This window comes from Perissodus microlepis, chromosome 9 (assembly GCF_051167445.1).
Source record: "Perissodus microlepis isolate ML-2025 ecotype Zambia chromosome 9, ASM5116744v1, whole genome shotgun sequence".
NCBI classification, from domain to species: Eukaryota; Metazoa; Chordata; class Actinopteri; order Cichliformes; family Cichlidae; genus Perissodus; species Perissodus microlepis.
The window spans coordinates 30,152,149-30,178,605 of NC_140469.1; the positions used below are offsets into that span (position 1 = coordinate 30,152,149).

The 26,457-nt window shown below is 43.5% G+C and overlaps 2 protein-coding genes and 3 non-coding genes across 5 annotated transcripts; all 5 read right to left on the reverse strand.

Annotated features, from left to right (window-relative positions):
* Positions 1-433: 433 nt before the first annotated feature.
* On the reverse strand, positions 434-505 carry trnaa-cgc (transfer RNA alanine (anticodon CGC)). The gene has a single exon. It is a non-coding gene; the product is annotated as a tRNA-Ala (tRNA).
* Positions 506-1,558: 1,053 nt separating this feature from the next.
* Positions 1,559-1,630, reverse strand: trnaa-cgc (transfer RNA alanine (anticodon CGC)). The gene has a single exon. It is a non-coding gene; the product is annotated as a tRNA-Ala (tRNA).
* A 2,522-nt stretch (positions 1,631-4,152) lies between these two features.
* Positions 4,153-4,224, reverse strand: trnaa-ugc (transfer RNA alanine (anticodon UGC)). The gene has a single exon. It is a non-coding gene; the product is annotated as a tRNA-Ala (tRNA).
* Positions 4,225-7,948: 3,724 nt separating this feature from the next.
* rpl22l1 (ribosomal protein L22-like 1) lies at positions 7,949-9,987 on the reverse strand. Its single transcript, XM_084940196.1, has 4 exons — positions 9,897-9,987; positions 8,559-8,669; positions 8,234-8,355; positions 7,949-8,151 (listed from the first exon to the last, which is right to left on the reverse strand). Exons 1-4 carry the CDS (start codon positions 9,903-9,905, stop codon positions 8,007-8,009), a joined length of 387 nt encoding a protein of 128 aa, XP_084796322.1. The 5' UTR covers positions 9,906-9,987; the 3' UTR covers positions 7,949-8,006.
* A 6,471-nt stretch (positions 9,988-16,458) lies between these two features.
* eif5a (eukaryotic translation initiation factor 5A) lies at positions 16,459-24,788 on the reverse strand. Its single transcript, XM_084940191.1, has 5 exons — positions 24,714-24,788; positions 22,402-22,589; positions 20,203-20,307; positions 18,173-18,304; positions 16,459-17,650 (listed from the first exon to the last, which is right to left on the reverse strand). Exons 2-5 carry the CDS (start codon positions 22,567-22,569, stop codon positions 17,585-17,587), a joined length of 471 nt encoding a protein of 156 aa, XP_084796317.1. The 5' UTR covers positions 22,570-22,589; positions 24,714-24,788; the 3' UTR covers positions 16,459-17,584.
* Between the last annotated feature and the right edge of the window lie 1,669 nt (positions 24,789-26,457).

The window sequence follows — 26,457 nt, forward strand, 5'->3', positions numbered from 1 at the left end:
TGCAGTCTGAACGTGCACGCCAGAGCACACAGGTAACACACTCACTTGCTGTTCAGTTTCCCTCCTGAGGCAGATTCCTCCGTCCAATGCAGAGCTGGTGGATATGTGACGAGAGGAGATGGCCTTGTTTAATCATTCAGAGCTGAAACCATGTGACCATTTTGATAAAATATTCAACATCTGAGGCTGAGCATGGGCGTGTGCATGTAGCTGTCATTGGTCACTCAAAGAAGAGACGAAAGAGCTGCTGTGAGAGTGTGTTTGAGTTGAGCTGATGTTTGTTTCTGTTAGTGTGCAGGGCTGGGAACTCAACAGGTGTGTGTGTGTGTGTGGAAAAGCATCTGTTTTCAAAGCTTGCAGGAGCAAACTGATGGCAGCTTTACAAAGGTTCAATATATTGGAAGTTGATGTAATATAAATGTGATATCAAACCTGGAGACGCTGGGGATTGAACCCAGGACATCATACATGCGAAGCACACGCTCTACCACTGAGCTACATCCCCGTCACACAGCTGGGTTATTTGTTTAGTATTGATATCTCTGAACTTTGATCAAGAAAAATCAAGAAGCTCCAGAAGCTTGATGGTATAAAACTTGGTCAGGCAACCAAGTTCAAGGCAACTCTCAGCAGCTTTGGGGGGGAAAGTAACTGGACTTCATGAAGTTTTGTAAAGATGTTTCACTTCTTAAGAGGCTTTTTCAGTCTTAAAACAATTTGGTAAAGAGTCCTGGGTATTTAAACCCTAGTGAGGGTTGTTCCTGAAGGAGGTCGAATGTGCATTATCACACGAGCCAAGGTGTGGAAACAGGAGTTGGTCATCACCAAAGGTTATGAGTGAAATCACTCTGAGACCTTACCTCAACCTGTCGTGCGAGGTCATGTGTGAGGTTGCCGAACAAATGTCTTGCTGACATCAGGAGTCTCTTTGTAATTGTCACATGTATGTTGTTGACATTTATGTGACGGACATTTTGACTGCGTGGTTATTTGTACAGTGTAGATATCTTTGAAAGTGTCTCTCAGCACACAAACGCAATTTGCTAATAGTAACCAAAATTTCATGAATCACCTCACAAACGCACAGCGTAGACGTGATGGTCCTTGAGTCTTGTGAACATTTTTTGTCTTACTTTTCCTAATAGTTTCCTGAAAGCCAGAAAGATTTAGGACTTATCGTGTTTAGTGCTATAAACCTTGTCACATGTCATTTTAACCTCAGGTGAAAATGTCGATCAACTTCAGAAGCATAAAACCTGGAGCTGCTGGCATTTGAACGCAGGACCTCACACATGCAAAGCACACCTCGCTGCTTTTCTTGGGTCTTGTGGACATTTTGTGTTGATTTATTGCCGTCTGAGTCTGTTAGACTTTTCTTGTGATTATAGTGCTACGCAGATTCTTTCCCCACATTTTTATAGACCATTAAAGGTTTTTGGTCTGGCGGGTTTCTGTGGTAATTTAAGGAGATGTGTTTTTTTTAAGTTTTTGACCTCATGGTTGTTTGTTCAGTAATGATCATCTCTGAACTTTGATCAAATCCTGATGGTATAAAAGCTGGAGATGCTGGGGATTGAACCCAGGACCTCATACATGCGAAGCACGCGCTCTACCACTGAGCTACATCCCCTCGTTGAAGTTGAAGAATCGATAGAATCGATAGAATAGAATAGAATAGAATAGTCCTTTAATTGTCCCACAAGGGGAAATTTGGGTGTAACAGCAGCAAGAAAGACACATATACAAACAAACAGTACACAAGACACAGAACAGAAACACACAATTTTTACATATTTACATCAAGGACAATGGTTCCCAAAAACAGAGTACTGTACAGTTATTAAATTAAATAAAATTAAATACAGATAAGAGGCAAACCCTGGTTATAGTGTGAATCGGTTGATAAAATAGTGCAAGTTACAGCACAGATGTAAACATCTATGTTTGTTGGGAGCAGTGTTGATTGTACAGTCTGACAGCTGCAGGGAGGAAGGACCTGCGGAAACGCTCCTTCATGCATCGAGGATGCAGCAGTCTGTCACTGAAGGAGCTCTGCAGTTCAGCAACATTTACATGCATGGGCTGGGAGACTCTGTCCATCAGAGATGTTATTTTGGCCAGAGTCCTTCTGTCTCCCACCACCTGCACTGGGTCCAGGGTGCATCCCAGAACAGAGCTGGCCTTCCTGATGAGTTTATCCAACCTCTTCCTCTCAGCTGCCGATAAACTGCTGCTCCAACATACAACACTGTAAAAAAACAGTCAACAAAGTCCAGAGTCCACTGTCTGTACTCTGAGCCGTCCTCACCTGTGATGAGGCCGACTATGGCAGAGTCGTCAGAGAACTTCTGTAGGTGGCAGCGTGGGGAGTTGATGGAGAAGTCTGCAGTGTAGAGGGTGAAGAGGAACGGTGCCAGCACAGTTCCCTGTGGGGCCCCCGTACTGCAGACCAGCGACACAGCCCTGTGACCTCACATACTGTGGACGTTCTGTGAGGTAGTCCAGTATCCACTGGGACATGTGGTGGTCCACTCCCGATAGCTCCAGCTTGTCTCTCAGGAGTCGTGGCTGGATGGTGTTGAAAGCACTGGAGACATCAAAGAACATGATCCTCACAGTGCTTCCAGGCTTCTCCAGGTGAGTCAGAGCTCGGTGCAGGAGGTAGATGATGGCGTCCTCCACCCCGATGCCAGGCTGGTAAGCAAACTGCAGCGGATCCAATGAAGACCTCACCAGGGGGCGCAGATGGTTTAGAACCAACCTCTCGGGGTCTTCATCAGATGTGATGTCAGGGCTACCGGCCTGTAGCTGCTGAGGTCCTTGGGATGGGAGGTCTTTGGTACCGGTACCACACAGGAGGTCTTCCACAGCTGTGGTACTTTCCCCAGTGACAGGCTCAGGTTGAACTGATATCCTAGGATGCCACACAGTTCATCTGCGCAGCACCTCAGGAGCCTGGAGCTGATGCCATCTGGACCTGCAGCCTTCCGCACCTTGATCTTGCGAAGCTCATTCCTCACTTGAAGTGCTGAGATGGAGAGAGGGGATTTTGGGGGGGGGGGGGTGTATGTTGGAGTCCACAGAAGCCGGGGGTGGGTGTGATGGCTGGGAGCTGGGGTGTGAAGTCCTGATATGAAAGACAGGCAGTGCCTGAAGATGAGGGAGATTGCAGCAGGGGGGACGATCCTGGGGGGAGGGGTGGGTGGTTGATCAAACCTATTAAAATATTTATTGAGGTCATTCACCCACCCCAAGTCTCCTGCAGCCTGGTGCAGAGGTTGTCCCACACAGTGGAACGGAAACAGTCCCTCAGGGCCTCTTCAGTCTCTGCCGACCATTTCCTTACTGTGTGTTTAACAACTGGTTCTCTGTGTACCAGAGGTTTATACACAGGCTGAAGATGAACCAGGTTGTGATCTGAGCCCCCCAGGGGAGGGAGAGGTGATGAGCTGTATGCCTCCTTGGTGTTAGCATACAATAAGTCCAATGTTTTGTCTCTGGTGTGGCAGGTGACATACTGGGTGAAGGTGGGGAGAGTGGAGCACAGGGAGATGTGATTAAAGATCAGGAAAAGGGCCTGAGGATGCTGTGTTTGGAGTCTGCTGGTTACAGAGTCCCGGACCTAACGCTGCTGCAGCGTTAGCAGCCGGTGAGATTTCAGATTCAGAATACTTTATTGATGGAAATTATGTAGGAATTCAGGAGGTTTAGTAACATGCTCCTCTGAACATTTACTTGGACAAAAGCTACTGGTGGAAGTGGGATTCGAACCCACACCTCCAGGGGAGACGGCAGCCTAAACTCAGCGCCTTAGACCGCTCGGCCATCCTGACTCTTTGTTTCTGTTATTTAAGCTTTACGACGTGTGTGTTTAGTGCTTAAAGGTTCAGGTCCTGTAGGTTTTTGTGGTCATTTAACACAAATAACACTAAACTGAAATATATCAGTACTATTCTTAAACTATAGCTTATCTTATCATAAATGATGCTTTTTGGAGTTCCGTTCTAGTGTGTTCTGCAGTACCGTGCTTTAAAACCGGGGTATACCTTTTCTAACCTGTAGTTATTTGACGTGATTGACATTTTGACCTCAGTTTTATTTGTTTTGTGTGGATGTCTTTGACCAAGTGCAGAAGCTTGATGGTATAAAACCTGGAGATGCTGGGGATCGAACCCAGGACCTCATACATGCAAAGCATGCGCTCTACCACTGAGCTACATCCCCACTGTGAGCCAGTGTGAGTCTGTGTGGTCTGTTTGGTGCTGCAGTACACTAACACCAGGCTTACAACTTACCAGGACTTCTTAAACTGAAATGTAACTTTGAGAACATGTATCAGAACCCGGAGGTGGTTTTCAAACTGCTGTATCTGCTGAAGAAATAATCTGTTTGGAAACCCTGTGCAGACTGACACATAGGCACTGAGGAAAGGGAGCAAAGAAGCAGTCAGGGATTCCCCCTCCCATCAGGAGCAGCACCCAGCTGGCCCTCTGAAATAAAACCATTAGTCTACACTCTGTCTGTGTAGATGTATATATGTGCTGTTGTTCGTCACCTGATCCACAGAGTCAGATTACAGCGTTACCTGCATACACAGTTGCATGATGGTATAAAGCAGCCGAAACAGGACACTCCACCACTGTCTGCACAGGACAGTCTGTGGGAAACACGCCTGAGCTCAGAGATGTTCACACCTTCAGGAGCAAAACTGAGCCCAACCAATGACTCGTTCAGTTAAAAAAAAAAAAAAAATTTATGCATATTTTTAATGCTTTATTTATCAAGAACATAGGCTCAAGTCTCAATTTCAGGATTTACTGACGATCTGCCAACCGCTGAACTGACATTTATCAGCGTTTTCATTTTCTGCTGCTCCCCGTACTATTTTGAGGCAAATATTTGAGTTCTCTGCCAGTGTCAATTACTAGTTTCTATGCAGATTCAAATTTACTGTAAACTGTTTTTCCAGAGAACTGTTTCTGTAATAAACACCCATCGTATAAAGATGTGAGATGACACCAGCCGCTGACTGCAGAGCACATGAGGTGGATTCCTGAGGTTCACGCTTTATATGCAACAGATGAGCAGATGGGAGTGAATCCAGACACACTGCCAGAGAAAGCAGGAGCAAAATAAAACATCCTTTTCTGTTTACGGGAATAAAGCAGTTATCCCAGGCGCTTCTTACAGGAGCACAGAGCTGACCCGAGGGGATGGACTCTGTTGGCACGTCCCCCTGAAGCTAGAGTGCAAATTTATTCACTGCTGCTCAAGGTGAAAGAAAACAATAGTGCCTGATTAGGACAACTACAGCTCCCGTGAGGCTTTGTTTCAGTGTAATTTGCTTTTTTGCCCTTGTTTTACTGAGACTCCTTCTTTATGAGAAGATATCGGAATTGAAAAAGACTCTAAACATCTCTCTATTGTAACTTTTTCATAATCCTGGAGGCATTTTGGAGTCATTTTTACTGATCTTTGCAGCTCCTTTCTGCTTCTGCTGCAGTTCCTCTAGTGTCCACTTGAGGCTCCAAACCGGTTCACTCCTCACAGACTCCCGTGTTAAATGTTGTTTCAAGAGTTTCAGACTTTCCTTTTTTGTAAAGCTTATATTTGTTATGGCTGTCGTTCTTTTTGAATCTTCATGTAGTACGGTACCTTAAATATGTATGTTCTGTCTCTTTCTCATTTCATCGCTCTTGGCTTTTGTTTCGTAGTTAGTTTGTACACTACATTACCAAAATCGCTCGTCTGCTATCACATGCATGTGAACCTGAGTGACATCCTGACTTAATCTATAGGGTGTAATTGGATTTTGACCCAGTCTTTGCAGCCATAACAGCCTCAACTCTTCTGGAAAGACTTTTCACAAGGTTTAGGGGTGTGTTTATGGCAATTTTTGACCTTCCTTCCAGAAGTGCATTTGTGAGGCCAAGCGCAGGTGTTGGATGAGTAGGCCTGGGTCAGAGTCTTCTAATTCATCCCAAAGGTGTTCTGTCAGGTTAAGGTCAGGAGTCTGTGCAGGCCTGTCAAGTTCTTCCACACTAAAGTCGCTTATCTTTGTCTTTGTGGACCTTTCTTTGTTCACTGATGCACATTCATGTGTTGGCAGCATGAAATTATCTAAAATGTCTTGGTTGGGCTAAAAGTTGAGGCCATCTCATGAATATAACCTCACCCTGCACCAAACTTTACACTTAGCACAGTGTAGTCAGACATGTACCATTCTTCCTGGCACCCACCAAACGCAGACTCACCCATCAGATTGCCAGACAGAGAAGTGTGATTCATCATCTAAGAGAACAAGTGTCCACTGTAGAAAGTTAGTGACCTCTGTTTACCATGTGCCTGAGCGTCCACCGACCCCGCTCTGTGATTTTTACATGGCCTATTAGTTCATGGCTGAGTTGCTGTCGTTCCCAATCATTTCCACTTTACGATAACGCCACTGACACACGACTGTGGAATATTTAGTAGTGAGGAATCTTTAAGACTGGACTTGTTGCACAGGTTGCATCCTATCACGGTACCACAAAGCGACCCACAAATGTTTGTGGAAACAATCTGCATGCCTGATGCTTGATTTCAGTGACTTGCATGGCTGAGTGAATACTTTGGGTAATATAGGGCATCATTTATTAAAGCAATTTTACATCTTTTGGTGCATCTTCAGTTCTTTTTGTGTCAAGTTTTATGTCTCATTTTGCAGGCGTTTGTGTCTCTGTGGTAACTCTGGGCCTTAAATCATTTTGAGAATTTGTGCGACACTTTTTTGCGATCAAGCCATATCATTAAGCCAAGAAACTGGGAAAGAAAAGTGAGTCTAGAAGGTTTTTTTTCCAGCTTGTTATATTACCAAGACCCGGATCACTAAGAACCTACACAGACACAATATCATTAGGCTGTATCCCATTATATCACACTGATGCTGCTCATAAACTAAACATGCCAGTGCACCACCTGGTGGTCGCTTGGCCACCTCCTATACACCAGCCTGTCTTGTTTTTCCAGCTGCTCCCTCTAGGGGTGCACAGAGCGGGTCATCTGCCCAGATCTCAACCTATCGCTGTCACACCAACACTCTCAACTGCATCCATGAACTTCCTCTGTGGTTTCCATCTTTTCCTCCTGCACTGCAGCTCCATCCACAGTATCCTTTGTCCAAAATATTCATGATCCCTCCTCTACACGTCCAAACCAGCTGAGTCTCCCCTTTCTTTGTCTTTAATACAGCTTTCCAAATTTTGACAATTTTATATTTATATATTCATTCAGAGGATGATGGTTTATAATCCTTACAGAGGTGCCTGCTACATCTGACGTCACCTGTATTTATCATTGTGAGGGAAGCCAAGCCTGCTACGGTGGTGAGAACAGCAGAGCGGGAACTGAAAACCGAGCCCATCTCTGGACGAATGAAACACAGCAGTGCATCATTTCCTGTACCTACATGCGGGCTGTGCTTTAAGAACCCCGAAACTATGAGTATATGAACAGTACAGCCCTGCTGTGTGTGTGTTTACTCTGCTCATGCATAAAGTAGAACTAGCTACACCTGGAAGTGTATTACAGTTAACTAGTTTGTCACTTTAACAGTAGTTAACTGAAATAACAGACTAAACTGGTTCTGTTCACTTCGTAAATACTGGAAATGTCTTTGGCTTCTCATAATTTTATTTTTTCTGTTTTCTGATCCTAATAAAATGTTATTTTATTCATATTTTTACTTCTTTACTCCTTTGACAACTGTTAATAGAGTGCACATTACATACTGTATGGTGACATGTTTTCTGTTTCTTCCTCACCAATTTTAAAATTTCTCAAATTTTTTTGTGAATGTTTCATAAAATCTACTCGCTCCATAAAACTGATCAACATGATTTCATACACCAGCATTAAGCAGGACGCTGCAGGACTGACTTTGGCAGACAAAAACACGACACAGATGAGATTTCTTTTCCACATTTATTCTCGCGCTGACACACACACACAGATGTGGCTGCAGCTGTTTACTCGTCTGCCTCAGACTCCTCGTCATCCTGGCTGATCTGGAAGTATCGCAGCTCGTACGTCTCCTTGTCAGAGGCCACCACCCTCAGCCAGTCGCGGAGGTTGTTCTTCTTCAGGTACTTCTTTGTCAGGTACTTCAGATACCTGTAGAAGAACATTGACCATCAGAACCGTTTCCAGGAAGGTTCTCTGGTTTTTGTGGTTCTTGTGACACTTCTCGTTTTACCTTTTGGAGAACTGCTTCTCAGACGTCACGTTGATCTTGTTCTTCATGCGGCCGACCTGGACGATGTCACCCAGATTCCCCGTCTTCCCGTTCACCTTGATCTTCTCTTTAAGGAAGGTCTCCTATTGGATAGAGCATAGTAATGCACTAGGGAAGAGAACCCTAGTAAATCTGGAGCTAGGGAAGGGCGCCCTAGTCCACAGATCGGGTCAGCTGCTTGCAAAAACCACCAAATTTATGCTTTAATAAATTAATTTGTCGCTTTTGGGGGGCACGATTTGAACTGGATTTATGCTAAAGTAGTGAAGACTGCAAGAAGACTTACAAAGCTTGCAGAGTCCAGGATCCCATCCTCCACAGGGTGGGTCAGGTCCAGGGTGAACTTCCATGCAGCCCCCTTCTTGGACTTCTTACCAGCTGGCCTCTTCATTTTGATCTGTGAGAGAAGTCAATGTTTCACATGTTAACTTTACTAGAACACACATAAACTAACATAGTGAGCAAAGCTTATTGCTATAGCTGGTTTCCAAGGTAACAGTGGTGAAGTGATGTCGCCACATGGTTCTTGAGAGTTATGCAAAGTCTGTTTCTTCAAATGACATTAGATAAATCTCTGGGTACCGGATGGTTAAAGAAAAAAGATGACGAGGAGACCTAAAGCTAAATGCTAAAAATAAGCCAGAGTCAGAGAGCCGCTCGGTCAAACATAAACCCTTCAGTGCTAATGTTTAGTTTCAGTGTGTGAGGAGTTTTCTGATGCTTTTGGTTGATGTTTGAATACAGAGTCATAAAAAAAAAATAATAAAAAATTTGAGGTCACTCGTTTTAAAAGACTCATCGGTCTCAGGCTCTGTTTATTGGCTCGTGCTCTGTTGTGTGTGTGTTTCCAGTGAGGCTTTGAACAAGTCCCTACTGTCATTTATTTTCTCAAAACGAATGTCTTGCGTTAAATATCTGATATTATGTCTGTCTGGATATGGACTCAAGTCCTGGGGGAAAAAAGGACATTCAATCTCTGCCAAATTCAGTCTTGTAGAAACCAGTTTTGCAGGTATGGGACTGACATTTTATTTAAAGCCTGTCATGTACAATGGATGTAATATATTCTTAACTGTGTGTGCTTTCAATTAAGACAAGTATTTTTCCTTTGGATTGGCAGGGAGGTTTTTTTAAGTTATCATTATTTTACTCATGAGATTTGGCGTCTATTTTAGTTCCATGATTAGTGATCCCAAACACCAGTAATAACACCAAAGCTCAAGAACAAAATAGTTAATATGATAGACAATGTTCCTTATTTGGTGACAACAGACCAGGGAACATGACTTTAAGTTATGCCGAATTCACCAGTGGATCCTAAAATACACAGATACTGGCCACAAACCCAAACCCGGTAGACTTCCAGGTATTAAAACTGTTTTAAAAAACAAATACGCGTTTTTCCCTGTGGAGTCTGGTCTGCAATCAGATTAACGAATGAGACACGTGTGACCAGGTGCTACGAGCTAATGCTAACGCGGCTAACTTGTTAGTTTTCTCGGTAGAGCTACCCGTTATTAACGATGGGTGCTTTTATAGGACTTAGTCAAAGTGCCAGAGAAACAAAAAGGCGAAGAACCTCAGACCAAATTAAGCAAAAACCGGACGAGCTGCCAGGACTTACCGGCGCCATGTTGGGAGCTCGGACGAGAAAGAACGCAGCGGAGGTGACGCAGCTGTGACGTCATGTGCGGCGCCCTACCAAATATGGTAAATGGGCTGTAAAAGCACATGGATCAGGAAAATGGGTCGACTTAACGACCCGTGTGCCTGACTGTTGACACAGCAGAGCTCCAGCTGGAGTGAAAACCGTTTAATCTGGATTTGGTTTACGTTTGTAAGATGAAACAGCAACAGTTACATTCAAGTGTCACCCGAGTTTACCCTGAAAACAAACAGTTTCACACTTTTTGACAGCTGCTGTTGCTGCGGAGCGTCTGTGAGCGAGGATGCAAGTTCAAAGGTCAACCGCAGCCCAAAAACACCCTGATAATAAACCTGCTGAGTCCGGTCAATCATTCACTGCCTCTTCACACACTCGGCCCTCTTCATTGAGCCACATTTCCACCACACACACACACACACAGGGAAAAACTTCCTCCCGATGAGTCAGAGAAACCATAACTGGTTCGATGGGTCCCATTTTTTCAGCCTTTGTGGTTTGAAGTCTGGCTCACTGTGCAGATATGTAGGCAAGTGAGTGATTCATCTTCACATGAGGCACTGAGGCAGGGCGTGCCCGCCGCTGCTGCTGCCACTTCAACACAACAAAAGATGCTCAGCACTAAAGTAGAAGCTGCAGCGTTTCAGAGGACGGGGCGTGATCAGGTGTTTTGATTCAGTAAATAGTATTTAAAATCCCCCCACCGTGCAGCTACAGTCATGCGTGCTCCCTCATGCCACCAACTAAAATGTTCTGATGTAAAATTATTTGTGGTTTATAATCATTTACATGCAAAACAAAGTTGTTAAAACTTTTTATTTTACAATCCTCATCTGTTAATTCCTACATTTCAACTTCTCTGTATTTCAGTAACAGTAGGAAATATGAAAAACTTTACATTTTACAGTGGGTGTGCAGCCCAGGCTCTGAGGATCCAGGCGTGTTACAGAGGAGCAGACGTCTGCAGGAAATCTCACAGTTCATGATGTGCTGGTTAGAAATGTGACATTACAATCAAACCGAAGCCTATCCCTCCACACATATACCCGAAATCAAAACCTGTAACATTAGAAAGATACATATTTCCCATTACTTTCCTTAACATGCTCCAAATGTCCTCCCCCACTAAAGCACTCTGTTACAAACACTCTGATTCATTTACACATCCCAAACGCTTGGTACACATTACTCTGTGTGTGAAATGCATTCTGGGTCGATGATGTAAGCCGATTGCACCCCAGAGATATTTTTAGCAGTTCTAGTGGTCAAAAAGTGTGTGTGTGTGTGTTTCAGGGGGGAATCTCTCACACACACAACCTCTTTTTGGTTGTAATTTCCAGTAAAAGGAAACCAGTGAAGGGACATTAGTCCTCACTGCTGTGCTCGTGCTCATCTCTCCTGATGCATTTAAGTCACGTTCCAGCATAAGAGACTTTCAGACGCTCTCTTATTCACGACGGGCCACCACAGCAGGTAGCTCCACATGTTTGTTTTGTCAGGTTTTCATGTCGGATGCCCTTCATGACACAATCCCACAGAGCATCTGTGTCTCCTCCTGGAAGTGAGGAAGAGATATGTAAATATGTAAAGCACAACACTGTCTGATAGTAAGTAGAAATGTCTTTAGAAAATGTGAAAGAACCAGAAATATTAGATCCTCTCCTGCTGGGAAGTAAACCGTCTACTCTGAAAGTGAGCCAACAGTCACGAGCCCCACATGGAGGAAGCGCCGTGTGGTGGCCAGGAGAACCGTGTTTAGCCCTGTGAGCATGACACAGACGTAGATTTGAAAAAGAAAGGTGGTGTGCATGATGGTGTTCCTCAGTATTACTCATAAACTGATCATTTGATCCACACGCTGACCTCGGAGCAAACGGCCTCTTTGCTTATGTGATCATCTTTGATTTTTGTTTTTAAATCTTAAATCTGTGCATGTCTGCAAAGTCAGGCTTCCTGCCTGTATTTTTGGCTCCTCCCACCTCGTGTCTGCAGGTCTTCTTACATCTGAGTCGTCTTTTTGCCACGGCTGACCTATAAAGCTGTTTTATAAATAAACTTTACCTACTTACAGCCCATCTGATGGACTTGAGCCCCCGTGACTGCTGCTTGTGCAGTGCAGTGTTTGCACTGTGCAGGTTTGTGTGTTTGCAGGCAGAAGCTGCAGACATTGGTCCATTTCTTCCAGCTTTCTCTGTTCAGACCCGCTCTCAGCCGCTCATGCAGGTTCTTATCTGCTTAAACAATGTGCTGCAGGTTGCATACTATATGGTTCCATCACCCAACACGAGTATTACTAAACTGTACTAAACTGAACCATAAAAACTACTTTCCCTGCACCCATTTTACCAGAGCACGCCTGACAGGATCACCTCAGGTGTGAGCCAGGAGGTCATGAACAGCCCATCGATGGTCGAGTTAGGACTACAGGAGTTGGTTTCAACTCACAGGGAAAATCTTCCATGTGAAAGGCAGCGTCTTCTAGTTTATGACAACCTGCTCATTTAACATGTGCCATCACCAAACCCAACCCTAAAACCCTGAAACAAAGAATTAGGAGGTTAACACACTCCTGTAGTTCAGTTAATTGCAAATGTGGAACATTTTAATCAACTTATATTCCAGTTTTCTTATTATTCCACTGGACTCTATTTCCTGGATGGGTTTTGAATGAATATGTTTACAGCCTGTTAGAAACACTGTTTTGGTCTGTGTGGATACATTCATTAAAACAATGCAGGTGTTGATCTTCTTTTAATAACTCATCCATCTGGATGCTGTAAAGACGTGATGGTAGGGGGCGTGACAGCTGAAGCAGGCCACAGCTGTCTGCAAGGCCTCACCTCAGCTAATCATAACTAAACTTCTCAACTGTTTTTTCACCGTTTTAGAGCATTTTTAATGCTGATATATAACAAGTAATATGCTGTGGGGCTAGCAGGTACTGGAAAATATATTTTCTTAAAAATAGTAATTACACTGTTGAAATAATGGATCCTGAGACCAGAAAACCCGTGCAGGTGATGTCAAAGTGGATGCATCCATCCTTCATATACAGTCTTAAATCTATAACCCCTTTAGGGCAGATCGTACCATTATTCGCCTGCTAGGTCCGGTGTTTTGTGCATGTCCAAGTTCAAATCAGAAGAAAGCTGTGCTTAGACCAGACATTCAGGGGAGTTTGCAATTTGAGGTCAGTGACATAAGTACAGCTGAGTGTCTGCACAGAGACAGATTTCAGGGAGTTAAACTGCTACTTCCCTTTGAAGGTGCAACAAATGTAAACCGTTGTAACACTGCTCACTCACATGCCTGATTAAAATCCAGTCAGAAGGGAAGATAAAATGAAGAAGTTCGTATTTTGTGTCTGAATTCTTCACACTTTTAACATGTTTGAGTTTGTATCAACCGCAGCTTTAAAAACGTGTTTCCATCCTGTCAGGCGGGAGTTTTAACATTCGTGCAGCTCGTCATAGACGCCACTGCTAGGAAGCAGGATTTGGGCTCGTCGAGGTAAACTAACGGTTAACCTCGGCTGCCCACTTTGTACCAGGATGCATCACTATGGTAACTAATGCTGCAGACCTAACCTGGTCTGGAACAGGTTATGCACCACAATAGAGATTAACCAGTACGACGCCATCACCTACAACCAGTTGTTAAGTCTTACTAACCAAAACTCTTAACACACACACACAGTTTTATCTGCAGCAGCTGTAACCAGTGTTCCCTCTAATGTTTCATGTGTCTGAGCGAACGCACAAACTCCCTGAGCGGACACTTGGACCACTGTGAGCAACAGCAGACGTGTGCACTGTGGTCACGCCAGCATCCAATCCATCCAAGTTACATGTTTATTAAAATAATCAAATTACAACATTTATGTTAGACTACTTTTAATTAACTGCTTCAGCCCACTTACAATGAAAATTTAAAAAAAGTCTTGTTCATGACCTGTAGCATGTTAACACTATTGGAAGGAAAAATAACTTGAACTCCAATTTTGAAAACACAACTTTCTTTCTTTCTTTTTTCTTGTTATAAAGCTCTGACTGTATTATGAGTCTGTGGTCTGGGAGAGAGTCTGTAACTCTGTCTGCAAAATACAGTAAATAATGACCAATGCTGGGCAATTAATTATATAGTTACTTCTTCAAAAAAGTTACTGAGTTTTGCAAACAAAGTTTTTTGCAGCTGTTTATCTAAAAATGCAGCCAAGGCGTTTTTTTAAATAAACATTTCAAACTATTTACAGAACAATCAGCTGTTCTGCATCAAATCTGATGCCACACAAATTATTTGTGCCACTCCAAAACATAATTTCTGTCCACTATGAGATGAAGGAGAACAACAGCCTGATACCTGCAGGCCTGACAGCAGCAGATGTGTCACTGCTGTAACACCTGTAACACTCAGCAGTCGCCTCATTGTTCTGACACACACAACAAAACTACTGACTACACTACACACTAACTACACACTAACTACACACTAACTACACAAGATTTGCGCTAAACGTGGCAAATCTCTCACATCTCAAAACACCACCGTCACTCCTAAAACTTCCTTCCTCCCTAAACCACTATGTGCCATGTTGCCATATCATTTTTTGATTGGTTGATATGGTAAATTTTTCCACCAATAGGAAAGTGTGGAGTTTTGGTTTTCTTTTTGCTGACAGGCTTTCCAGCGTTTTCCTTATAAAACGACGTTTTTACAGTTTCTTCCCGTAATAAATATAAAAACCAAACATTGCATATATTCTTTTTTTATCATAACTCTGGTTTTACGTGGCCGATCAACACAATTTAAAAACTGGTATAAAGTCCACACTTTTTCCGTCAGTTGTTCCGTCTGTCCTGCTCACATCTCCAATGGTTGTACACGTCATTAACGTGGCTTCACTCCACATCAGCCGCTTTGCTCGCTAAAACACCGGTGTCGGCACATAAGGACGCTGTCATAGCCTGTCAACGACGTTGATTAGCTGCGTATATACGTGAATCGCATCATTGGCTGGACTATGGGATAAGGTGGCATCGTTCTGATCCCATACGGGAGCAGCCAGTCACTGACTAACACTGCAAAACAGAATTGTTAATGTATTTACTTTAATTTCAATTCAGGTTAGATTTTTTTTGTGCGCAGAGATCGTGCCAGCAGTGCGCAATTGCGCACGCGCGCAGCTTAGAGGGAACGCTGGCTGTGACTAAACTTCATATTCAGTCAGCACTGATCAGATGCAGCAAAGTCTCTTTCATGTTGATGTGCTTATCAGACTGATTAACTCTGGGGTAGCTTATTGATGAGTTTGGGGTAAGAAAAGCCAGACAACAAAAGATAACTCCGGTATTTCAAACTACTGTAGAAGCAGAACATCAAGGATGTTCGAAAACGACCATTTTGTGGTCCTTTGCTGCTCCCTGATACAGCGCAGCGCTACACCCTGCAGGAAAATATCTTCCTCCAACTTCATTAGGGTCATGGGATTTACTGCCGAGGATCTGCAGGATTCCATAAACATTCCTGCTACGGTTTTCACTTCAAATCTTTCCCAAACATTTTTACAGGGAGACAGCTGCGATGTTTCAGACTGAATGAATCAGCTGGTGGAGAGAAAGGATTCTTCTGATACAACATTTGTCCAAGTTCAAAAGTGTTCCATTGTAAATATGGTCAACTCATTGCCTTAAAAAGAAGCCCCACCCACCTCCTGCTCAGTCAGTTCTGCTTACAATGGGCAACCAATCAGGAATCAATTTTCATATTTTATTACTCCCAGAGGCCTTCATGACCACACCCCCGCTTACTTAATATCAGAAATACGTACCCAAGAGCCTCAGGAAGCAGTCTTAAGTTGGCTTCAGGGACCCAGCTGGACCTCGAGGGCCTGGAACAGTCTGCTGGATGGAATCAGGCCAGTGGAGGCGCTCGTTTCCTTCAAGTCGCATCTTTAAATTCTTACACTTTTCAGATTTTTTTCTGCAACATTTCTCACTATAGTTTGATTCTGCTGCTCTTGTGAAGCAATTTGTAAGGTGGATTTTGTGGAGTGCTGTATAAGAAGTACTACTGGGATTATCATAGAATAAAGCTGCCTCACTGAGGTCACGTTACAGAGCTACGTCAGGGAAAGTTCCCAAAGCATTTCTCTGCAGTTGAACTAATTTCTCTCTGATTAAATCAAACAGAGCTTCATCTGAGCTCAACATTAACTAAACCCATGAGGGAGAGTTTGCAGTTTCACAGAAGAGTAAAACGGCACCAATAAAGGACGGAGTCAGTGAGAACACCACTCTTCTTTTCATATCTGTTGGAGGTGATCATTTAGATTGACAGCAGTGATGAAAGGTGACTCTAGCAGGGTCCAGAAATAAAAACAAGGAGCTGGAATTGAGCCGTGAGCAGTGTTTAGTATTTTTAAGCATATAAATGACAAAATAAGGACTTTGAAATACATGAAAAAGCAGCCCGCTCATCCACCTTTGAGACCATAAAATACTTGAGACAGAAAACCACACATCGGTTGCAGTTTTTCTCCATTTGTTTCATCGTTTTTATTTTGCCATCTCCAGTCAGGTGACAAAGGCCTCGAGTGAACAAAAAAAGTTTGCAACTCTACCACCCTCCCCAACCCGATCGAGTCCCTCAAAAAAAGAAACACACACCTCACTGCAAACCGCCTCCCACATTTCGGAGGCCCAACACTGCCACACACTCACGCCCTCTTAAAAACGAAACAACACTCCTCTTTTTTTGTATTTGGGGGATGGCCCCGATGGACGAGAGGTGTGAGTGCACGGGACCCTCACGCCCCCTCAAACTTCTACACAGACAAGAGACTGGCATCACGAGGGTTAATCACTGAAGTTTCTGTTCTTTTTCTTTTTTCTCTTTAAGGGAGGGGGGAAAGGGAGAAAAGAAATCTTGGTTTTAGAGCTTTGACATGCTGGGGTGGACCTCGAGTGCTCTTTACGTGCCGGCCACCACCGATCCCCCGATCAGGAGAGGGGAAATAAAAATAAAAGGGACCTAGTCGCACTCAAAGGCCATGCTGGAAAGCGGTATGGCTGCTAGAGGGGCGACCTAATCCAGAATTCAGTATCTACAGGGGGAACCCTCCCTCCCTCCCACGGCTTTAACTCAAAACCAGCCCCTCCCCGACCCCCTGATCCCCTTCCCTCTAAAAGACTTTAAACCTGCTGTATTCAATCTAAAGAATATAAAAAAATAATCATACAAAAGCTGAATCCCGCTGTTATTTCAACATTCAGGAATGTGAGTGGCAAAACCAACACGTCTGAAGGCAAACAGAATAAGCAGGAATTGAGCGACTGATCGTGGTTGTTTTTGTTTTGAAGTCGTTTTATATAAAGTTGCCAAACAAAACCTCAGTGATCAGGCAGAGGACCACGCAGCGAGCTGCGGTGGAACAATCCCAACAGCAAATGGAAAGGAGAAACCAAAAGGAGGAGGAGCGGGGGGGGGGAGAAATAAAAGATCAATGATGAGAGAGAGAGAGAGAGAGAGATCACAACAGAATGATTGAGGTTGTCTGTGAAGGCCGACGCTTTGGTGACAGAACCAATGAGAATGCAAGAGACTGGTTGTGGGTGGTGCTTGTTGTCCGGGCAGCAAAGTCTATCAACTCCTTATTTGCTGGCCAAGACCTTGGTAGCGACAGCACATTCCTCCCCCATGGCAGCAATCACGGTGACCTGCGGAGAGTGCACAGACACACAAACAACGTGTTCAAGTCAATCATCTGAAACGTTACACGTGCAGCTCTCGCCCTCCTCGCCATCTCCACCCTCTGCTCCCGGGACAGGACTCCCAACCCCGCCTGCCTCCAGCTACATGGAAGTTTGTCTGTGAAGGTTCTCAGTCATCCAGGTCATCCTAGTCTAAGGAGCTTCTTCAGTTCTGAACTGAAGAAGCTTCTCGGGTGAGAGGTGAAACGTCTTCAAGCAACTCAAAGAAGTCCAGACGCTTTTCTTTCCAAGCTCCTTAGACTACATGGAAGTTTAACCGCCCGTTTAATCAATTTATGACCCAAAAACAAGGCTGTTTTTTTAAATACTGATGACAAACTGTTTCACAGCCCAGGAATTAGCCAACACCATTGTGCTTTAGGCAGATTCAGTACCAAGTCACTGTGACAGCTAAAACGGGGCTTTAGGTCAGGGCTGACAAATATGAATTATATGAAAATTTATTTAACTGCCCGAGACTGAACTCACCATGAATTCTTCACCCGCCTCGAACTTTGACTCGATTTCCTTGCCGACTTCATTGTCGGGGACGCGCAGGTCCTCTCTGATGTCACCGTTGTCGCTCATCAGGGACATATAGTTCTCATTGATGTTAACCAACTGCAGAAAAACAAAAAGACATCACTGATCACATCCGCACAGACCTCAAGCTGGTCACAATAAAACCATGTGATCCACATTCTCCAGTCTGTCCACAGTTTAAAGTTTCTGAGTCCCAAATGATGTTTAGATTCCTGTTCCTGAAGCTATTCCAGCTGTATAGCACCAGAGTCATTCCTGCACATGTATCACAAAGGAAAACTTTCCACAACGTAATAAACATTTTAATGTAGCGACTTTCAGCACAACTTTAATGTTAGTTTGTTTTTTTTCAGCCAGAAAATGATGCGAAGTAAATTTCTAGCCATGTCTGAATCTCAGAAATCTGTCAACTCTAAGTAGCGTTTTATTTATTCAAGAGTAAACTGTTCATCAAATTTCCAGGACTGTGGGAAATATGACCTCTTTAAAAAAAAACAAAAAAAAAAAACGAGTTTTGTTAACAATCAAATTATACCAAGCCTCCATTCTGACACTAAATGCAGTGGATGGTCATGTGTAATCACCTCCTGAGACCAGCAAAACCCCAGCAGTGCCCAAAAATCCTTACTGAGAGGATTTGGCCATTTTCCAAGCCACAGATGAAGGAAAGTTAAACTAGAGATTTTCTTTAATGATGCAAGTCTTATTAATGTGAAGTGTACAGGAGAGAGAACCTTTACTTTTTATTTAGGTTAACCACCTAACCAGCTGTGCTCAGTTTGGTTTTGGTGTCATATGCAAAAGCATTACAGCTAACCAAGCCCACAGCACAAAGTAAAGACCGGCACTTCACACTCACTGAAAACTAAAGTGAAAATAAAACTAAAAGTCCATCCTGACACAGACAACTGTAGAATGAAGCCGACGAACACTTGAACCCAAACGATCACGTGTTTGTTTCTGACACAAAGAACTTTACGTGAGCAGACTGCAGCTACGTCCCACCTGAGCCTCAGCACTTCTCAGGCTTTAAGACACACCAGAGTGAAAACACCTGTACGCATATCTGCAGTCAGTCACCTGGAACATAAATGCTAATTATACACCATCAGGTTAAAGCAGCTGTGGTAGCACATCTGTAACACGCAGATGTAACATGACAGTTTAGCTGTTTGCTCTGCATGTACTAAGGTACATTAAATATTATTTGGACTCTTTGTGCCGTTTCCATAGAAATGTGTTCATTTGCAAACTCAGCATGTTTAGCTATTGGATGCTGGGCCGACTATCCCACAACTTGATAAAAATGTAAAGGTAGTGAGCAAAAGAAGGACGGTATAGAAACTTTTACTGGCTCAGAAACACACAAGACCACAACCAATTACACTTTATTTCAAATTCTATCTGCACTGTGGCAAAGACCTGGAAACAGGTGTAACTAGCTGCGTACAGCAAGCCAGAGGTTACTCAGGGTTCATCTCAGCTGCACCGCTTCACAGATGAACCCGACCTTTGAAACCCGAGTGGTCACATCTTTATTTTAGCAGATATCTGAGCTGTTCATGTAAAGACGCCCATTTCTTAAAGCTTACGTCTCATTTCCTCCAACATGAATGTTAGTAACTGGATTATTTGCAGGCTTATTCAGGCAGCTGTGTAGCGTGAGTGGGATGAATGAGTGGAAATGTTTCCTTCCATTCTAACATTAAAACATCTACAGGGACGATGAGGTTGAGCAGCACATGTTCTGCTGTTATCCCAAACATTTCTCCGACTATAAAACAAACTCCAAGTCAGGTTTCTGGAGTGACTGATTCACACAACAAAAAAGACGCCCTGTGAATATTTCCACCTGCTGACTCACTGTTGGGAGGCAACGACTGGGAACCCAAACACACCAGATGACGTATTCGCTCCGTCACCACCAGCTCAACCACCATGTAGCCTTTCTAACAGAGTCAGCTGACAGGAAGTACCTGATAGTCTATCCTCTTGATGGAGGGAACATCCATGTTGTGGGTGGAGGGGCACATATCTTCATACTTCTTGTTGGTGAAGATGTCGATGCCAACCAGGTTAACCTGAAGGGAAGATGAGGAATTCACAAGTGTTTAAACAAAGAAAACAGGAGCTACTGAAAGCAGCACAACAGCAACTGATCAACCTGCCAGTGTCATGCATCACACCAGCCCGGGGACTCAAACTTCAATAAATGCCTAAAACACAGAAACCTTAGCCTACTGTCCGATGGTCTGCATTACGATTTCAGCTTAACCAGATATTCTTTTTTATGAGGGGCTACTTTGGTTTACTTAAATCTCGATTCTCAAGTTACACCAATTCAAAATGTGCATGAAAAGTCATCTTTGGTCCCAAGTGTTCTTCCTTCCATCAGTCCTGAAAGTTTGCACTTAACTAAAAAATGCAATTAAAGCTGCTGCTCCTGCAAGCAGCTGCAAAATTAAACTTTTTTTTTTTTTAAACCCAAATTGAATGAGCAGAAATTTTCCAGATTTTTTTGCTCACTGAATTGATTCAAAGTGACATTAAATACGATGCAGGCTACAAGTACCCAGCTTGATCACTACCAGCCTTTATTTGGCTCAATGAGAGCTTCTGTTTCAGGTCTGCTTAGTTTTAAAGTGCATTTCATGTAGAGTGATGCTTATTGTGCATTTTCACTGTGTCACTGCTCTATGCAACAATCGACTGTGCTGCCATCTATCTTTAGATTTTTAGAGTCACATCATCCTGATGGAAGTAAACGTTTAATTAGATTTAAGATCTGAATCTTTCCAAGCTGAAATGGAACATTCAATAAAACGTGACATAAAAAGGTCGTTCAATTTTGTCAACTCTGGGTTTTTCCTGCAAACACTTTGGCACAAAAACAGATTTTAGGTCATTGTCCGAAAGAAGAGTCAGAGACTGATTTAAAAACAGAACTTTTAAGAGTGAGGTTTAGTTTAATCTAGCATACAATTTATTTGTTTCATTCATCTAAGGCAGCGGTCCCCAACCCCCGGGCCTCGGACCGGTACCGGTCTGCGAGTCGTTTGGTACCGGGCCCCGAGAGTTGAGGCTCAGGTGTGAAATGTATAGTTTTCAGCGTTATTTTGTTGTCGTTTTTATCGTTAACTCGGTTTTCCTTGGTCTTTTCACGTGTGTTATGAATAAATCTTTTTTTCGGTACCAGTACTAGTTTTATTTTGTTGTATTTATCCGCGACACCTTAAAGGCCGGTCCGTGAAAATATTGTCGGGCATAAACCGGTCCGTGGCGCAAAAAAGGTTGGGGACCGCTGTTATAAGGCACAAAGTGATGAAAAATAAAAATTTCACACATTAAAATATCAGAGTTTGGTAAACCACAAAATCTTGGGAAATTCAGACAAATATCCACTGCAGCTTTACACTCTATTCATTTTCAATTACTTAACACTTGTTTCAAATTTTGGATTTCTCCCTAAAGCTTCTGACAGGCAGATTTAAGTATTTAACCAGGTTAACAAAGCTGGGCTGTAGTTACTCAAACTTAAATGAAAACGGTCAGAAATCAGAAAAACCGACCAATGTCTGAAGTCTTTGCTATAACTGAAACCTGGCTGCAGAGAAGGCCGCTTCAGTCAGAAAACCCCCAGATAATTACTGGATTTCATTTTGTTAGTACTAAGATGGAGATTACCATCATGTTAATATAAATCAACCAATAAGAAGGTCAGAAGGCATCTTCAATGGGACTCAAATCTAAGGACTACATTTGTCCCATTTTGTGGTCGTGGAACACTAAACTGAAAAACTTAATTTCCCCCCATTTTTATCATGACTGAGTCCCATGTGAGGGCAAAGTACATACAGGGACACTGTGGGTAAAGATAAGAAGGCCTTGTTTTAGTAAAGCAACACTTCATGCAGTTTGGATCAGACCGGTTCGAAACCTGAGAGCCTCAAAATCCAGGCCGAGCCTCAGGTCTCTGCTCCAAAACTTTATTTTAAACTTTCCAGCTTACAGCAGTCCTCCACCTGAAAGCTCTCAGCCTCTGTCTGGTCTTTACTCTGCGCGTTGTCCTGTTTCATGTTCACGGTCCCCCTTTTCTGTCCTGACCAATGCTCTTTACCATGCAGTATAAAATGATCTGAAATAAAAGAAGAGGACTAAACAGCTTCTGAGTTCACCTTAGCATGTCCGTGCTTGCCGGTCTTGGAGGTGGACATCTCCACAATTTTGCAGGGACGACCCTTCAGCACCACGTAGCCGTTCTTACGCAGAGCAGAGCACTGCATGGGGTAGGTGGCGGAGGCGCCAGACTCACCAGTCTGGAAATCGAGATCGGGATCTGCCATGGTGCGATGGGTCTGGGGCGCTGGTGGAGACAGTTACACATCACTTACCCCGAAATCAAGCACAGAAATTTATATCTACAGACTTCCACACTAAGCAGTCACAGGGTTAGGTTCTCGTGGAGAAAGACATGGCATTAACATGACAGCGAGCAAAAATGTGAAGGTAACCTGACCTAGTCAAGTGTAAACTTGAAACAGATGATCACGTTCAATACACCTCTTACATCTGTCCAATAGCATCCTGATTTCAAAGCTTCTGATGTAAAGTGTTATGTGGAAAAAACCCCGTAAAATGACCCAGTAATTATTCCACTTTTATACATTTGCCAAATTGTGGTTAAATTACAACAGTTTTGGCATCCCTGACCCTGGTCAAATATAATAGTTGTTCTGTACATAACAGAGGATTTAAAGTGTCGGTGTTGGTGTTTTCACAGTAGTTAATGAGGGAAAACATGAATCTCATGACAGTTGTCAACAGCAGCCTGATGTAGATAGAGTCCTGTGAATTAAATGTTTACAAAGCACTAAACTAACTCACCTTGACACCGATTACACTACCTTACTATTGACTGGTGTCATTTGGCACTATATAAATAAAATTGCAATGAAATATTTCTTAATTTTAAAAAAAAAACAACTTAGATCTCTGCAAATTTCTGGGATTGTCAAAATTTGTAAGTTTAATGCTTGCTGGAAAAACATTGACTCTACTTCAACTCAGCTAAAGTTTAAGGAGTTTCATGATATTTCAACATGCCTGATTGTGGCTTTGATTTTGACCCAATGTAAACCACAGCCCCCGACTGCTTCCCCATTTTTAAAGGGTTGAAACACTACCTTGGGCATACATTGATTAAAAACAAGCAATTCAATACAGCCTTGTTTAATATATTAACATTAACACCAAAGAAAAAGCAAATTAGGGGATTTTTCTGTAAACATTGCAATTTTTAAAAATAATGTAAAAAAAAAAAAAAAAGTGTTTCTACTTTAATAAATCTGCTATGCTCGGCTGAGTTTTGAGCCACTTTAACAGTTTTCTTTCCTGCTTTGATTTAGACTACCGCAGCCTTTTCCTGGGCCCCACAGAGCTCTGCTACTTTTAGGTAGATATCGCGAGATTTCTATTGTAAAATAAATAAATAACTAAATGAATAAAGCTGCAGTCCTCTTGATCTGCTGGGAAATGAATTTGAGTGTGATCCGAATTATACATTTTAAATATCCAATTTGAAAAAACAAAAAACAAAACCCTAAGCTACGCCGAAACGTGGACGTCGCCACCCCGGCTCGACACGAGGCTGGACGGCTGCGCCACTTCTCAATCTGCCGCAGCAGTTTTATCGCAAGTGTTAACAAGCCCAGTGGCCGCATGAAGTTCAAAGTCAAAATTCACTCGCAGCCACTTCTTCGCCCCATCGGTGCCACATAAATAAATTAAAGGTTAATCTTTTAATGATCAGAAGTTAAGCTGCCTCAGAGTTTACAAATGTAACATAGCGCTGTGAAGACAGCAGAGAATAGTGCATCAAACGCTAAAATTAGCACGTATTTTTCTGGATGTTTTGGTTTATAACCATTTATTGTAACGCTATCAGGACAGGATTTCGATGCCGCGAGATTTGCGGCTGGCCAACGTGCGCTGCTGTTTCACAAACACCAAGTCCCGTTATCCGAGCTAACGCGCTGCTAGCGGCGGCTAACCGAGCTAGCCGTCCATTCAGCTCGGTCCAAATAAAGGCGCGGATTAATCTCGGATCGACAGCGGACTGGGTACAAACCATCAGTCTGTTTTTTCCTGATCGGCCCGCCGGGTCGTCGGTTAACAGTGCGGATTTTAACCGCGAACCGAAGACAAGAGCGTTAGCGCGGAGAATGACAAGCAGCTTCCACGGAGCGCGCCGCCGAAGGCCGCATGTCCCTTTGATTCAGCATGCTAGCGCTAGTCGGAACATGGACACCCACACCCTACCTTGCCACCGACTACATCCACCGGGAAACCGACTAACTACTCCCTCGGCATCTCAAACCAGTACATGACTACTTTAATACCTCTGAAATCGTTAATGGGTCACCTAAAAACCGCTAAAGTCCACCGTTTATCCCCCCCAAGGCAGCAACACGCGCCATGCCACACTTACCTTCCAAGAAAAAGAGGACCTAAAGTGCGCATGCGCGGCCAACTTGACTGCAGCATCCGTAGAGGAAGAAAGGAGGGGAGGGGCGTTTATGTGTTCCGGTAGCAGCCTGGCAGAAAGGGATGCCAAGTCTGAGGCAAACATGGCAACCCGGGTGGATTACCACGGCCAAGAGAATACAAAAATACTACTTTTAAAAAAAAATCCTGGTAATGTACTTACACAATGGTATGGATTAGATTTAGGTTGGCTAATATTTTGTTAAACACGAGGTATTTATTTCTAATACTTAATATTGGGCATGAGGTCTTTTTATTACAACAAATGTGATGTACAGAGCTTTAGTAGGTACAGAGGGATAAAGTTGATGAGTCATACCATGACGATATGGGAGAGTTACTGAAGGTAGGTTAAGAAAAAAGGTAACGATCAGATCAGCAGAATAGCTTCATGCATGTCTGAGGGTGGTGCAGGGCACTGAGACAGTGGGGAGGTGTGCTGTAGAAGTGACAGGCCTGGTTTGAGTCCCTACATGTTTGCAGTGATGGTGGACAGACTGACAGATAAGGTCTGTCAGGAGGCTCTGTGGACTATGGTATTGCAGATGACATTGTGAGCTGTAGTGACAGCAGGGAGCACGTGGCAGAGAGGTAGAGGTATGCACTGGTGAGAAAAGGGATGAAAATCAGAAGAAAAAAGACATTTATGAATGACAGGGAGATCGGTGTAGCAGTGAGGCTGCAAGGAGCAGAGGTAGTGAAGATAGATGAGTTTAAATACCTGAGGTCAACCAGCCAAAGCAATGGACAGTGAACAAGGGAGGTGAATAAGAGAGTGCAGGCAGAGTCGAGTGGATGCAGATGTTTATTTGTGACAGAAGGATAGCAGCAAGACTGAAAGGGAAGGTTTTCAAGATGGTAGTGATGCCTGCTGTGATGTATGAATTGGACACGGTGGTACTGACAACAAAAACAGGAGGAAGAGCTGAAGCTGTTAATTAAAAACATCAGAGGAACAGCTCAGGTTGAGAAGCAAGGCTGTGATGGTTTGGACATGTGCAGAGGAAGGACTGGGGTTATAATGGACAAAGGTAAATGGTAAATGGCCTGCATTTGTATAGCGCTTTTCTAGTCCATAGGACCACAAAGCGCTTTACACTACATTCAGTCATTCACCCAGTCACACACACATTCACACACTGGCGATAGCAAGCTACATTGTAGCCACAGCTGCCCTGGGGCGCACTGACAGAGGCGAGGCTGCCGGACACAGGCGCCACCGGGCCCTCTGACCACCACCAGTAGGCAAACATGGGGTTAGTATCTTGCCCAAGGATATTTGGCATGCATCCAGGAGGCAGCCTGGGATCGAACCACCGACCGAAGGGATGATGAAGATGGAACTAGCGGAAAGGAGGAAGACCTCACCTCAGAGAAGGTTCATGGATGTAGTGGAGGAAGACATGCAGAACGTTGGTGAGGTGAACCTTAATAAACTGCTCCTAGATATTTACATGACCTAGTGGCAAGAATAAATCGCCATTAGGCGATCATATACATGACATTCGTATTCATGTATAACATAGAATCAGTGAATTTTCTCTAACGCCTCCTAGTGGCAAAACTCCTTCCATCTTCTTAGGACACTCCTCACTCCTTAGTACATTTAATACTAATTTAAAGTACTGATAAATATGTAAAGATCCTTTTACTCTGTAGATGCTATGAAGTTTAAGGTCTCCATCCAT